We start from the raw sequence: 16,758 nt of genomic DNA on the forward strand, positions 1-16,758 counted from the left end.
GGAATTCTGATGTGCGGCAAAGTATAAACCGTACGGCAAAGTATAAATATGCAGCAATTAGCAGCTTTCTGTACTATAATCAGTACAAGGAAGCCAACTTTGTCGGGTGACTGTAGGAAAAAAGAATTAAATATAGACAGTCAGCTGTTCTAAAATTTGAGAATAGTCTCGGTGTAATACCATTTGGAGTTACCTTTGACTGTTCAGAAATCTTTATGAACAAGTTACTAAAACATTATTATACTATTACATTTTTATAAACTCATTTATAAATTTGTTTGAATGCAAGGTATATGTTTAGGTACGGTACTACAGTATTTATCTACATTCAAGTAAAGTAGGTCAAGTAAAGAAGTAATATATATGTAACCAATGCAGTTTTCTTTGTAGTTTTACCACATTTTTAGTAGATTGGTTATACTATACCAACCCCTGTCTTTATGTACTTCCATAAAATATTTTTAGAGAATGGGTTGTTTTTCAAGTAAAGAAAAAAACTAATGCAGCAATGACGAATTCTAACCAGCCAATTTAGGGTTTATTCCCCGTTTAATCACATAAAATAATTACCATGTCAAAGGCAAATATATAAATAGCAAAAAAAATAATAAAACAGAAATTTGTATTATAACTAGAGGTATGCCAGCCCGAGATTTTCAATCAATCAAACTCAAGGTAATATGGTGATCATCTCCCGCGGTCATCAATACCTTATCGTCGTCTTCTGGAATCACAGAAAAATCCTGAATATCTTCCTCAGGCATGGAATCACCATTATCGTGTCCCGCCGCCACAAAAATATTATCGATGTATCCCGCGATCGCGTGAAAATCACGAACATCTCCAGTCTCCCACGGTAATGTGGAAATTATTGTAGTCTTCTGTGATAGAGGCAACATTTTTATCATCTCCCGCAGCCGTGTAGACATCATCGTCGTCTCCCGTGATCGCAAAAAAATGTTGATCATTTCTCTTGTTGATGAAAACATCATCATTGTTTCCTCCGGTCACGGCAAAATCCTGAATATTCTTCCGTAACATCATCATAGTCTTCCGCGATCACAGCAAAATCAAGAGTTGTGTAGGCATCCGGATCGCGGAAAAATTCTGATCATCTTCTGAAGCTATGTCGACATCATCATCGTCTCCCGCGTTCACAGAAACATCATTGTCATCTTGCGCAGGGCTGTCCCTAGGGTTAGCGGCGCCCGGAGCAAACGTGGTCGTGGCGCCCCCTCCCCCCACGAGTATAAAATAGTCGCATTCGCATATTTTAATACTATGTTAATACAAATAGCCGCTGCGCGGCGCCCCCTCAGCCGTGGCGCCCGGGGCAGCTTGTGCTGGTTGCCACCGTCATTTTCAGTTATTTTCAGTTATTAAGTTATTAAGTTATTTTCAGTTATTCTGAAAATAACTTAAAAATTACTAGACTTTAATTGATTAAGTATGGTCTTTAATAATGTATTGTGTTGGTATATTGAAAACATCCAACTTCAACCGTGTCAACATGCTTAGACTAGGTTATTTTCACAAATGGTTATTTAGCAATTTTTAAAATGGTAATTTAGCTTTTTCCCTTATTTAAACTAGTAAAAAATTAATGTCTTGAATCAACACAAATTACAAACTATTCATGAAATCATAGTGCTTATAAAAGAGTAAAAAAGTTCTTAGAAATACCCAAAGAAATGCTTTGATTTATTTTTAAAACTCCTTGGTATCATCAGTTATAGTATTTATAAGCTGTAAAATATTGTAAATGAGATTAGATTTATGTACTAATTCAAAGATTTTTAGAGAAGATGTGTAATATGCCTTATAACTTTCATATACTAACACAATCAATACTAGAAGGCTTGGCGCTACATTAGAAATATTTTTGTAGAAGAGTACTGAGGCTTTAAATTTGTTAATAGTGTTTTTAATGGTACAGTAGTTTGTATATAGAAATGTTATGATACAATTAACAAGACCATATAGATTGTTACAAGCATTCACACTTATAGGTAGCCTACATACTTATAAAATTATGATTTCTATGCATATTTTTGTAAATAAACTGTTTAAATAAATTACAAAAAATTAATAAAATTAGTCTTATAAAGAAATAGGTAATACACCAAATCCAATACTATTTCATCACAAGTTGAAAAGATTACACTTTTATAATTGAATTATTAAGTTTTGGTTTTAGTAGTACTCATTTACAAATTCACTAATAAATTTTGTTTTTAGAATTTTAAGTCACATAAGTAATGCATGAATAAATCAACTTTGGATAACAGATTAACAGTGATAAAAAGTCAATTAGATTAAGATGAGTCAATTAATTCAGTGTGACAGCAATATATTTAATTTTAATATAATAAAGTAGTATATTGTTAGTCTTTTTAAATGTGGAAAAAATATAGATACTTACATAAGTAACGTCTACGTTACTACGTTGTCTACGTCAAGACTATTTTAAAGCATACAAGAAAATATATAAGTTTATATCTAGTGAGAATAATGATAGATGAACTAAACAATACCTACCCTTTTTATAAAATTATTGTAGCTAATAAAGCCGGGTTTTCCTAGACGCGGAAGAAGAGCGGAAAAGTGATTAACATGGCATTCCGCTCCGCTTCTAGGAAAACAGTGACACTAAAATTACCTAAGACAAGAGGAGTCCGCTCTCCCCGTTCCGCTTCCACGCCTAGGAAAACCCAGCTTTAACTGAATACAAACTTTTAGTTATTTTAGTAGGTAGTGATTAATAAATGAAAACTTTATAAAAATAATCAATGGGAGAAGACAGAAATCAAGGGGAGCTAAGAAATTGAATTCTTACAACCATTTTATGCAGATTATGCTTTGTTTACAAGTGCATTTAGTTACAATAACAACACAAACAAATCAATATAATTAATTTAATCCACAGTTATAGTTAAAAGTACAGTACACTAACCTTAAATTATTTTTTTGTACAGTATGAAACAGATAGTTTGATTAAGTAGATTTACAACATAAATAATCATTGTTACATATGTATATTTTAAGGTTAGAAATTTGAAAAATATATTTACAGAAATAGGATGTTAAATTTGTTTGTTAATCCATAAATTGTAGCATTGTTAACATTGTTGGAGTTATGCTTTTGATAATAAAGTACTTGTTATACTGTGGGCTTTTTATTTACCTGTCCAATTCTTCAGGTGCGTTCTGCCATACTTTCACATAACTTTGCAATGCATGTTTTATACTTTTATATATGTTTTTTTGTGTAAAAAAAGTTTTGTTTTGCATGATTCGCTCGCAGACTGTTCCAAGACGACTTTGATGTTTGGCTTGCCTGAAGGTAAAAATTGTAAATGTGTGCTTAAATGTTACAGTAGTTGGTGTTTCATGTTAGATTGTCTATGTTTGTACACCTATAGCTAGACAATTGCAGTACGGTATTTGATTTGAAAAGCTTAATAAATGATAGTTTGAATTTTATTCTTGATTTAGCTGTGTTAGCGAATAATAAATAAAAAAATGTTTCATAATTGAAACAACAATCTTTATTAAAATAAATAATAAACAATAAAAAGTATCAAGAGTAACTGCTTATTTTTTTCAAATAACTACTTTAGTGTGCTCTTTAAGTGAAACAGTTTTTTTTTATCTTAAAGGTGTAAATTAAATGTTTAGCTGAATGCTTCTGTAAAATAATATAAAATCCAAAATATTTTAATTGCATTTTTAATCTGTCATAAAAATAGCTGTACAATATCTTTGACATTTTGAATATTCAATGAGAAGTCACATGGCTGTCTAAATGATCAGGGGACTTTTGATATACTTTTATTGTCAAGTTTAAACAACTTTATTGCAAAAGGTCACAAAATGATTAATGGTTAAAAATCCCTTCTCACAAAGTAATTACAGTAGGTTAGTTACCCGTAATTTAATTTTCCCATCTAATTCTGATGAAAAGGGGCAGTTACAACTTAGTTAGAACAAAGAATCTCAGAAGTGTTGTAGATCTAGATAGGTAGAAAAATTTAAAAATTAGATAGAGTAGAGAAAGAGATAAGATAGAGAGATTTGTAGACATAGGTAGATAGAGAAATAGATTAGCAGAGATAAATTTTGCAAAAAACCATCCAGATAAGGCTAAAACTGTATTCAATGTAACATTGTCTCATGCTAATTATTTTTTTTTATCAATAAAAAGTCAAAAGTTTAATCATCCAACAAAGTAAAAATAGGATAATATGTAGTAAAGGTAGTACCTAGTTTTGTTTTTAAGACATTTTAAACATGATTCCTGATATAACACTGTTAACCTGAGGTGACATATGATTGACTGGAAGAATATTTTTATTTCTCTAGTGTTTCAGAACTACTTATTTCAATTAGGTAACTGAAATAATGCCATTTGTCTTTAGGCCATGAATTAATGATGCATCTAACAAAGAGGTTGACGTTCTATATTTACAAAACCAGGGTTTGGATAGTTCCCTTTCAAAACGTTAAAACGCCATTGGAGTAGATAAAAAATCATTAAATTGTAGCATATAGGCCCTACTATAGCATGATTTGAAAGAATTCATTGATGTATTAAAATTGAAGTTTGTTAGTTATTTTAGTTTAGAGCGATATTTTAGAGTAGTTATAATCTATGACTCAAATAGTTGAAATTAGAGAACAGTATAATTGTCTTTACTCAAGATTCTTGGATCTCAAATAATGCCTCTGTTTATAAGTGGGGATTAACATAGTTTTTCAAATTTTTAGGAGGAAAAAGTAAATGTTTAGAAGGGAAAAATTTTATTTTGAATAAACAGTGTTAACAGTTGAATCTTCATTATTTGCAATTTTACATACATTTATTGCTATCTTTCATAATTTACTAACATAATATCCTAAGCATGAATAATATCAACTCAATCAAGAATAAACAATGGAAATTTAAGTTACAGTTAAAAATTCATTTAATACAGTTAAATGTATTTTAGTGTCCTCAAAAAAAAAAAAAAAAAACCATACTTAGTGTAAACTGTTACATATACCTCTTGTAAAAATTCTTTAATTTTAATCCAAAGTTTATTCTTCACTGCACTTTATTGCAGTTGATCATTTTCGACCTGTTCAACAATAAAAAAATTAGATAAACCTATAACTCAGGTCCGCCCCACGGTTGTTTATGCATTTTCCCCCACTGAAGTTCAAAACTCAAAGTATATTTGAAATGAAAGTATACGAGTGTTTGATATTACAGCACAACCAGTGACGGGGAGAGTGCAGACGACGAGTCATCCAATCCCGAGACACCTCACGACTCTGACGAAGACACAACAGGAGACTCAGCCCAGGTAAATTTGAGGATTTTGTTCAAAACGATTTCAGATGGGAAATATATAAAAGTTTCACCTATAAGATTGAGCTGCTGTAAAGCTACAGTGATTTTCAATATAGAGTAGAGTCTCACTTATCCAAACTTCAGTTGTACAAACTTCTATGTTATTTGACCTGTCAGTTTATTCAAACTTGTCACTACCAAGTTTGGATGGTCAAAAATTAGTAAACTCAGTTTAGTAGGATAATCAAAACTATAGTTCATATTTTCTGATTAAGCATTTCCATGAATTTTACTTAAGAGTAAAGAAAAGCACCACAGTTTCAAACAAGAGTTGCCCTTTATAAAGACTTCCAGTGAGCTCCAGATCAACCAATCCTATTTCCAATCTGAGACCACCTTCAGCTTCAGGTCATTTACTTCCATCAATAATATTCTAGCTGGTTCCCAATGTACAATTCTTGTTTTAGTAGCCAACACTGATGAGAGGGAGAAACAACGCTTCCGATAAGAATGAATCACAATCGATTAATTAGTGGAAGGAGTTAAACGTCCATTAAAATAGAAGTGTAGGAAGATAGTTATCGAAATATAAGAAACTTTGCTTGTTGATCTGCTTGTTCAAGACTACAAAGGTTTTTGATTTATATAGTATTAGAGAAGTCCCCTGTCAGTTAGGCGATCCCTTTAATCAGTCACACATTAGTGATTTGAATGAAATATTTGCTTAGTACCTCGGACGAAACTGGTGAACAAGTGTAGCTAGCCTGGTGGTAGCTAGCACAGTGCAAAATACTGTGCACATTTCTACGACCATCTCCTTACTACATACCCCAAACAAATATTTTCCTTGTCCAAACCCTTCCCTCCATTTACATATATGTTGACTGGTGATAGACACAAATATGGTTGGGTCTTTGGACAACAGAAGTCTTATCACAGTGTGATTCATACTTTAAAGGAGCATCAATTTTCTCTCACCTTAATATATGCTGTTACAACGAAACACGTCATATTCTTCAACCAAGAGTGGAGGGAGACCAGTTATAATACAGGGTGGCCCAAAAAGAGGTACTCATCCAAATTGCTGCTTACAGTTTTAAATCAGCTGTTCCATAAATCAGCTCTTTAATAGACAACAATGTATTGTTATTTTCCTCCTTATTCTTGTTTACAATTTGTTTCAAGCAGTACCTAATGTTGTTTTTTCTCTTATTTTTTTTACAAGACATTTCCATAAGTGAAATGATGAGTACCTTTTTTTGGGTCCACCCTGTAGTAGTGGAAAGAGTAAGGACCACAGCAGTGGTGTTTGATTTGAACCAGTTTGCTTGACCGCTTGACCCCGTCTGGATTTAATTGGAGAACAATTTACAGACAGCCCTCGCAACAGTTGAAGATGAAAAGTTACTTACTTACTCCCATGGCCATTTATCCCCAAGGCGGGATTTATTTGTCCAACAACTGCTCTCCATCTATCTTCCAACTCTTCCACTGCTGCCCCCACTTCTATGGTCCTTGGTGAAACTATCCCACCGCCTTCCTTGGTTCCTTAACTATCCTTGGTTCTTCTTAAAGGTTCTATCTCTTCTGGCTTTCCTATGCTCTGTTTAATAGTGAGCCCCTTTCTCTCACTAAAGCTGAAAGTCGAAGGTAATATTTTAGGTACCTCGCCTTCTATGTAATTCAAGAAAAAGGTCAATGCCGTTTAATGACTCAGAAATTACTAAACAGCCCAACATTGATCTTAGATTTTCAATAAAATGTTCAGGTATAAATTTGCTAATATTTACCCATGTTGTGTTGTAGGAGCACCGTAACTTGAGTCTGCACATGCAGTCCATGAGTTTACCAGACAGTCCAGATTCTCAGAGGGCACTCAGATAGCGCCACATCTCCATTAATCTCCAGCTCAATTAAACTTTTCTCCTTGTCCTAACTTGTCAAAGATTTGACTTATTTAATTTCAAATTTTACTTAACCACAATATTTTGAAAACTGAAATACAATTGAAGAATTTACTTGGAAGACTGCTTATTGTTACATTTTTCCGGCTCCTAAAACTCAGGACTCAATAATCAGTCAATCGCCTGGCCTCAATGAATATTTTTAGCTACATGGAAAAAAAGAAAATCTGTATAATAGTATCTCAATATAACATTCAAGTTTTTTACTCCTGACGCAGGAACATTCAAGTGGTCCAAATTCCATAAATACAAGAAAACTAGCTATCATTTCAATTTTACAAAATAAAATTATAAGACTGTGAGTATTCTTGTCAGAAACTTACCATACTAGGATAATTAATTTTTTTAAATTATTTCCTAGTCAATTCTTTGACAAGTGTCATGGTATTCTAAAAAAATGTTTTATTAACACCTTTTATCTGTATTTATTCTGTAGAGTGAATTCATTTTGTACATTTTATAAAATGAAATATCTTCCAAATATTGAATACACATTTTTCAGAGAATGAGTTTATTTTACATTTGTAACAACTCTTTTTTCCTTGCCAATTTTTTTTTGTGTTGATAACTTCTACCTCAGTGCATACTTGCCTGATTAGGCTAATGGTGTATGTATATATATGTTTTTTTACTGTAAGCTTTCCTAATTAGCCTATGTCGTTTAACTTGATTTAAAGCCATTCTTCCTAATTTATGTTCAATATCTAAAAAATATAACATATTGGATTAATTTTTAACGTTTTAAATAATTTTGCTTACCCAAAACCGTACCTTCATGGAGCTTTAAGAAACCTAATGCAATCGCTTTGATACAATCAATGTCAGTATTTTTCAATATTCCAGGTTTTGATTAGTATCTACTTAGCTTTGCTACCTACTACAACTGCTTTACATTTTGTATCTAAATAATAAAACTTGGAGATTAATGGAATCGTGATTAAGTTTTTAACTATTTTTAAGCAATAGTAACTTTTGCTATGTAAGAAATGTATAATTTGCTTTTAAGGGTGAGATCTTTGACTAAGGATAAACTCTGGTATCCTAAAATCAATGGTACCGAACAACAAGCGTAGCTTTAACTTATTTAGGTTTTCATACATTGTAGATTAATCGTCCATACTCTGTAAGCAATTTTAGATCTTTAGAAAAACACTACTTGCATTTGATGTCTTATACTTTAGATTGAAAAAATCTTACTTGCTGTAGATTATTGACTCTTTTTATATAATATTTTGAGATTGTATTTACTAATAGAAAGCCAACACTGTAGGGATAAAAGCACATTAACTTCTTTAATACACTTGTGTTAATATAGCTTATAAATAGACCAACTAAATGGTAGCTATTTTGTTACAAGTAGAATATAATTTGAAGAAAATAATTTATTATTAAACGACATTGAAAAAGAAACATATTAATTTTCAGTATAAATGAAATTGATATAATATTTTAAAAGCAATACATTGTTAGTATGTAAACTCTGCTATGATTTATAATTTTGTACTCAGATTAATCAAATAACTTGTTACATTTTTCTAAATTTGAACAGGGTACAACAATGGTACAACCCATGGTGGAAGGAAAAAACATAGGTGTGCTATTCCCACATATTCTGACGTCACTCGGATTGCAAACAAAAGATCAACTGATTGTAACTGTTAAAATTAGTATGTATTTGTTTTGATTAGATTGTTATTGTTTTTATAAAAATAAAAACAATAACAACCAAATCAAAACAAATATATATACTAATTTGACAGTTACAATCAGGTGATCTTTTGTTTGCAATCCGAGTGACGTCAGAATATGTGGGAATAGCACACCTATGTTTTTTCCTTCCACCATGGGTACAACCATAGATAATAAGCGCCGTTATTTGAAAAAAGGCAGAAACATGTGTTACCATAGTAATGCGAATCAACTGTATGCTTCCCTGTAAGATAATTGTGCAAAGTTTGCTTGGCTTGCAAGGAGTATCTGGTGTACGTAGTAACCTCAGACTTAAAAGTTAAAACTGCCTCATGCACAAGGCAGTTGAGTTATGTGTTTTTATTTTCACCACTATCACATTACTGTACAACCAAAATTATGTAATCACTACGTAATAATATTTGTATTCAAAGTTGAACAATCAAACAATTTTATGAATTTGTACATCAGGTGCCTGGACTGGATCTATAAAATGAATAAATCCATGCACTTTTGACTATGTTTCCTTTAACTCGAGTGTTGTGATTTTTAGATTGTTAATTCAGAATTTACAATCATGTATATAGTTGTTTATATTCTTTGAAATTACACATTCAAGATATCAAAGCCACTCAAAAGTAACAGAGTTGTATATACATTGTAATAAATTAGGTCTATTTGAAACTGTCCAAAAGTTTGCCTGCAAGTGTTGCTAATAGGCATAACTTAAGCTTCTTGTGATAATTCTGTTTTTAATAAAAGTTAATTAATGCTGAAGTTCATACTTAATGGTTTGTTTATGAATCCTAGTTCCAAATTGATGACATTGTCTACAGGACTGTAGGAGTTGTTCATGATTTTGCAGTGAGCGGGGATTATTCAGGGGGTGCCATGACCGCAGGAGACAATAATGATGTTGGTGGGGGGCTTCACCTCTAATCTCACCCCTCCCTTCTATCTAAAGCTGGATCCGGGACTGCTTACACTTTTACCCTAAGCAACACAAGTAGAATCCTCGTCCCATTTTAAATTTTGAAGCTTGTTTTTCGTGTCTAGTTCATGTACAACCACACTGATTGCTGGGGTAGACCAAATTTTGATTCTATTATTTTAGGGTTATTTTAATGATTTGTACTATACTATATGGTTATACTAGCAGAGTACCCGTCCTTCGTACGGGATTGGCATATAAGAATAAAAGGCTTATTGCAGTTATACTCAAGCTTTGCGTTTGCAATGGGGGAGGACATGATTTGCTGCACCCTGTTGGTAAATCTTATAAATTTTAATGCTTTTGCATACCATTGAACAACTTTTTAAGTTGAAACAGCTGACTAAATTCTTTTATTCCCTTTAAATACGATTACTCATAATGTTAACATGGGGAACCACAGAGCCACTGGGGCGGAGCCCGAAAGGATTTTTGAGATAAGCAGAATATGCCTATATGTTAATCGGGAATGTTAGCTATAATTATGCCAAATTTCAGCCCAATCCGTCCAGTAGTTAATACGTGATTGAACTTCAAACAAACAAACAAATACACAAACTTTCATATTTATAATATTAGTAAGATAACTAGGAGGCCATTTATTGTTTATGATTACCGGTATGTAATTTTATTTGGTTAAATGAGGTTTTAAATGCCTGAAATAACAAGAAACAAATTGTAAACAAAACACGACCTCTAACTAACAGAACTAACAATAAAACTGGTTAATCTGTTCCGAAGAATGGGAAATCTACTAAGTGAGTATGTTTTATCTATACTTTCACACAACAAAGGTGTACAGCAAGTGTTCATTAGTTTCTACCAAGATAGTGATTAAAATATTAGTATAATTCCTTTAATCGGTCATACATCAGTAATTTGCATGCAATATTTCTGTTAATCGCTGCTTTCTGCCTCAAACAAAAACTGATGAACAGTAGCTAGCCTGCATGGTGCGAAATATTGTGCACATTTTTACGACCATTTCATCCTTACTCCATACCCCATACAAATATTTTCTTTGTCCTTCCCTCCACTGGGTGATAGACACAAATGGTTATCCCAGACAGCACACTTTATCCCAGGGACATCCCATATTAGTCCCATATGTCCTGAGAATGTCTCGGGATATGTACGCTATCCTCAGGATATCCCGCAAAATCCCAGGACGAGTACGAAATCCCCAGGATATCCTACAATATACCGTAATGTCCCGGGATTTGTAAGTTAACCTCAGGATATCCTGTAAAGTCCCGGGATATGTACGAATACCATAGGATATCCCAGAATGTCCCATGAAATCCCGGGACATGTACAAAATCCACTGGATATCCTGTAATGTCCCGTAATGTCCCGGTAACAAACCGAAGAAAAAAAATACTACCACTGATGAAATGTATATCTAAATTTAAATGTTCAACAAGGCCAATATATAATAATTTGTTTTTTTCACTAGCGCTTTCAGAAACTAGGTTTCCATCTTCAGGCTGTGTTTACACTAGTACAAAAAGTAAATATTTACTTGATAAATTAATTTTAAACAAAGTTAAAACAGATGATTTAAAGGATATTGGAAAAGTAAAAAATAATATTAGAAAAATTAATCTTTTGAATTTTGGATGTATTACGGTGTTGTTCTTGATGTAAATTATCTATCTATAATATTAAAACGAAACAGTGTTTTTTTATTTCACGATTCTGAATCAACCACTCGACGGATTTTCATGATTTTTGTGTTGAAAGTAAGATAATTTTGAGAACTAGGGAATGTCGAAGCCATAATTTTAGTTTAGGGCCCCAGATTTTTAGAAATTAAGTTTTAATTTTTAAAAAGTCTAGCAGCCGACGCTAAGATTCTAAACTAGCATTTGGCATAAAATAATTTGCTTAACATAACAGCTGTAAACATTCAGCTTTTGTGTCACAAATTCAGCATTTGGATAAAAATGTAAAGACATACTTAGGGTTGACTTATTTATACTATGTGTAATGCTAATCATTGATACGTTCAATTCTTCTGTAAGAGGATGACAGATTAATTAAATATACATAGTAAAATACTAGGATGTTCAAATTATTTTTTAAAGCAATCTTTGTAATCTTCGATTTGTTTTAGAGCAATATAATTTGTTTTAACTAACAGCTGGTTAAATATAAACTATGGAACTATGAGGTTATTTTATTTCGGTCATTGATTATAGGAAATAAGTAAGATTAGTAGAGATAATTAATTAGACCACAGTTTAAACCACAGTTTAAACCACAGTTTTAACCAAAATTAATTAAACCACAGTACAAATCGAGGCTCTGTACACGAGTCTTAATAATAAAGGATAGATGCAAATTATTTTACTGCTCCACTTTTCAAGGAAAGATTAGAAAAATAACAATGTTTACATCTTTTAATTCTTCATGGTAGCTTTTTGTTTACAATTAATGTTTGTCTGCTTTAACGTTGTTTGGATTAGGCCCGGAAATATTGATGTCATAAAAAGAAGATCAAGAATAATCAGGAACCACGATTTTAAAAATTACCACCACAACCTCAGCCGGGTTTTATACAAAGATAAACAGATGGATGACATAGATTGAACACAACGTCAACATTGACCTAGGATACTGCAATTAGACAAACCATCCTTTTATGAAATCGTGTTCAGTTGTGGATTCAACTATGTATATACTGTAGTTTAAATTAACTAATATGGGAAAGTACGATGTACATTTATTCAATGAGGGTGGGTAATTATCAAGGATAGAACTGATAACGGTATGGATAATAAACATTGACAATTACGTCATTAGCTTTACTAGCGTGTTTACTTTTTATATTCATGCTACATGTGACCAGTTCTTTTTTTCAAATGAATGTTATTTGAACCAAACAGCTGTTTCAAAACAATAACACACCAAAGTTAAATTATGTGTACTGTGAATTTTATTGGATACTATCGTTTTATTTTAGGTCGTTTCTATTCAGACCTACTGGGAATTGTGTATAGTTGTTGTATTGTGGTGATAATAATTATGGAAGAGGCAGGTATGCTATGGAAGGTGGTATCGTTGACTAGGTCTATACACTTCTCAATTGACAATTACTATCTCTACTGTAGGCTACTTATAATCAGTGTGCGTCTGTGCGAATCGGCTGCAAATCTCACTTCAACGCTTTTCACATCGTAAAAATTGCAGAATTGCTGTTTTATTGTAAAATTAGCGGATTTAAAATGCATATAGTATAGGCCTATGATGGAATAAAAATATATTTCGTGACACAACATTTGTTTACAAGATGATTTTTCACATTAAAACTGCAATAAACTTTGTCTTTATATGTGTAAACTAGCTGATCTGAATTGTACACGGTTTTAACTGACTACTGAATTCCCGTACGTAGGACGGGCTAACACCTCGTTTTCAGTAATTCTGAATTTATAATTGGGCCGTCTTGATTATTTAACAAATAATTTTGGTCTGTTTTTTTTCTAAAAATAAGATTCCCACGCATTAAGATGTTGAGGTTTTATAATTTGTTTTAAAAGTTTAAGGTTTCCCAGATTGAAAATATGTCTTGTTAATACTGTGGCTAGCAAGGGCTGACTTAACTTTACTGACATATTACTACCACTGAGTTCAGGAAAACTAGAGTTCTATCATAGTTGTGTGAAATGTGAATTTAATTCTAACTTTAAATAAAACAATCAAAAACTAATTTTAATCATATAACAATCAATCATAACAGTGCTAATCTAATGGTAATTAAATAATCTATATTCAAATACCAGTATCCTCTCCAACTACCAGAAAAACAATTTAACTACTTGAGGCCTAAACAGATTAACAGAATCATATTATAGCCTATACTGGGGTAGTATCAAAAATATTTTAAGTATTGCGACCATTGCAACTGTCGACTACTCTTTCACCACTTGAAAACACCCACAATCATCGAGCGTAGATAGCTCAGGAGGTAAGGCAAGAGGCTCATAAGGCGAAGGTACCGGGTTCGAGACCCGTCAGGGCAAAAAACTTTTTTCTCGCTTTTTTCTTCTAAATTTGTGATTATTAACTATTTAATCAATTAATAAACTTATAATTAAGCTTTTCATACTAAATCTATATTATTTTGTGTTTTTTATGTTCAGGCCCAGACCACACTTTATCCCAGGGACATCCCATAGTAGTCCCATATGTCCTGAGAATGTCCTGAGGACTACCCTGGGATGACCTCGGATGTCCTACGGATATGCGTGTGAGCTTATCCGTAGGACATCCCCGGGCGGGGACATTACGCATTCCAGTGGATATCCTGGGATATCCCAAGTTGACCATAGGACCACTATGGGATATCTTGCATATCCTGTCGCAATATCCGTGGGATGTCCTGAGGAGAAAGTGTGCTGTCTGGGATGGGATAAGACAACAGAAGTCTTATCACAAAGTGTGATTCATACTTGAAAGAAGCATTGATTTTCTCTCCCCTCAATATAGGCTGTTACTACGAGACTCGTCACATATAAGGGTGGAGACCGGTTGTAATACAGAGTGGCCCAAAAAATATAAAAAAAATATTACAGTTTTTATTGCTAATCTAATTTATCACGCTCTGTCTATTTTCATTTGACTTTCAAATCCGTGGGGGTGAAATTCTGTCCACGAACAAAAGCTCTGGAGCGCTTAGGTTACTACGTCATAGTGACGTCAGCTTTGCTCAGGGGGCAAAATTCCAGAGGAATAAATTCCGGCAACCCGTTATAAAAATTATTAATTTTATCTTCAATATAATCTTAATACCTAATTTAACTTGACTGTTTGCGGTAATTTTTAAATTTTGACATGAAAAAATTACACAGTTAGGAAGTTTTTTATTTTTTGGTCAGGACATTTTTTATATGTGGAAAAGTTTAAGAGCATTAGTTAAACCCTAACATATATATATATATTGAGGAATTTTACGGGGGAGGGGTTCTGGTAGTGTGGGAGGGTAACTCTTCCCACCGCGACAATTTTACCTACGGTAATTATCAAATTTATCCATCAGGGGGGTAGAGTGGTGCATCAGAAGTGTTTCCTGTAACTCTATCACAAAATTGTAGATCACGGATTAGTTGGATACGAAGAGATGATTATGGCATTTGACGTCACAGCCATGGTTTATAAAAACATAGACTTAATAAAATCCCTTGCGTTATTTCATTTATGATACAACTTACTGTGGCTATTAGTTCCAAAAGTATGTTAGTACAACAATTTAACACCCGTTAGATTTGTAAACTTTTAACAATTATTTATATATTATACAGTGCTAAAATGAGTTTGTATAATCAATGCTATTATAATGGCTTAGAAATATAGATCGTTCCAAACCAATACTACCTCGTGATTGGCCAATCATAGGCACGTTGTAGTGTTGTAGTTTGCGTTGTCGTCCGTCAAAATGCTGAAGCAGAAAACGAATACGTTCAGCAGAAACAGAAATCAAATCAGCTAGCAGAACAGAAACAGGACTCAACTTCAACTCAAATGGTGTTGATGTTGTTAGTACATCTTGAGTTGTAACCTGCTTCATTGAACATGTTCGTATTTACTTAATAAAATTAATGACTAGCATCATAATATGTTCGGGTTATCAATACAAATTGAAGGACAATTTTGAAAAGTCTGATGGGTGAGTTAGTATTGCCTAGGCTCAGTGTTAGTTGTCTACCAGGTGCACCTCTAAGCACGTGTTTATTAAACTTATCTTGTAAGTTAGTCATATTATCGTTGAGATTTTACGAACGATCCCGCAACTATTCCAAGGCAGAGATAAGTTCTTGAGGAATCTGGGTCATACAAAACAAATAATTAAAACTTAGGCTTGTTTATTGCCCACAGCCTATTTCTTTATAGGCTAGTAGGCCTATGCTAGGCTAAGTTTTAATTCTTATTGTTTTAAACAGTGCTTATAAATCCATTTGATTTCATGAGCTGAAGTAATTTCCGTAATTTGATATTTGATCACATTAAATAGGCCTAGGCCTATAGGCTAATTTGCAAACAACTCAGTTCTTTTAATACTTTAATACTTTTAATAGGCCTACTTTTTAATGAAATGGTGACCATACAAAGTAGGTATTTTAAGCCAAGTATGAATGGAGATGAGTGTAGGATGAGTGGCGCGGTTCACAGGTGTATTTAGGCATATTCGATAGGCCTACCTAGGCTACCTAATTTAGTTCTCACGGTAGTTATGAAGGTAATTATTCCGTATAAGAGAATAAGTTACGCTATATTTTTATAACGTCTGAATTGTTAGAACGAGCAAGTGAAATAATGCTAATAATAATAATAATAATGGTCAACTTAATTTCCTGTTAAAGGGTACATTCATTACTAAATAAATACTGTATCAATGTTTTTTTTTTCGATATATCGATATTTTTGTTTTCCTTTGCGATCCATATTCCTTCTGTTTCAATATATTCAAACGCATTTAAATTACGAATTGAGAACTTCCTATATGAGGAAACTATTCTAAACTAACCTAACATACCTAACCAATCTTGCTGTAGGCTAGTAACCTACGTTTGATAACATAGAAGGAGTGTGGGGAATAGGCTCTCAAACGGAATTTTGAAATTGTACATCATGTTTGGTTAGTTGAGTGGTATAACGCTGACCATGCCATCCTATTACCGGTAAACGATAAGTTATTGATCCTAAACGTATTAAAAAAAGTCTCACGCAGTTAATAACCAAATTATAATTTCCTTCTCATGACAAATAGATAAAGTCAATAA

General features: G+C 32.8%; 2 protein-coding genes across 9 annotated transcripts in view; both read left to right on the forward strand.

Moving 5' to 3' along the window:
* LOC128989595 (slowpoke-binding protein) overlaps positions 1–8,859 on the forward strand; it is a 98,724-nt gene extending 89,865 nt beyond the window's left edge. For 5 of the 8 annotated variants that reach the window (XM_054411526.1, XM_054411527.1, XM_054411521.1 and 2 more), the window contains 2 exons: positions 5,252–5,345; positions 7,139–8,859. In XM_054411526.1, coding sequence (XP_054267501.1) covers positions 5,252–5,345; positions 7,139–7,216 — 172 coding nt within the window. In that variant the 3' untranslated portion in view covers positions 7,217–8,859. Of the gene's footprint in view, positions 1–3,304; positions 3,344–5,251; positions 5,346–7,138 lie in introns of all 8 variants that reach the window. The other 3 variants (XR_008490457.1, XR_008490458.1, XR_008490459.1) reach the window with 2 other exon arrangements.
* A 6,619-nt stretch (positions 8,860–15,478) lies between these two features.
* Positions 15,479–16,758, forward strand: part of LOC128989208 (uncharacterized) — a 43,385-nt gene continuing 42,105 nt past the window's right edge. The window contains exon 1 of the mRNA XM_054411081.1: positions 15,479–15,644. The gene's annotated coding sequence lies outside the window, so the exon portion shown is untranslated. The remainder of the gene's footprint in view (positions 15,645–16,758) is intronic.

Source organism: Macrosteles quadrilineatus, unplaced genomic scaffold (genome assembly GCF_028750875.1).
Source record: "Macrosteles quadrilineatus isolate MER2022 unplaced genomic scaffold, UCM_ALF_1.0 Scaffold_3__2_contigs__length_128488019, whole genome shotgun sequence".
Lineage (NCBI taxonomy): Eukaryota > Metazoa > Arthropoda > Insecta > Hemiptera > Cicadellidae > Macrosteles > Macrosteles quadrilineatus.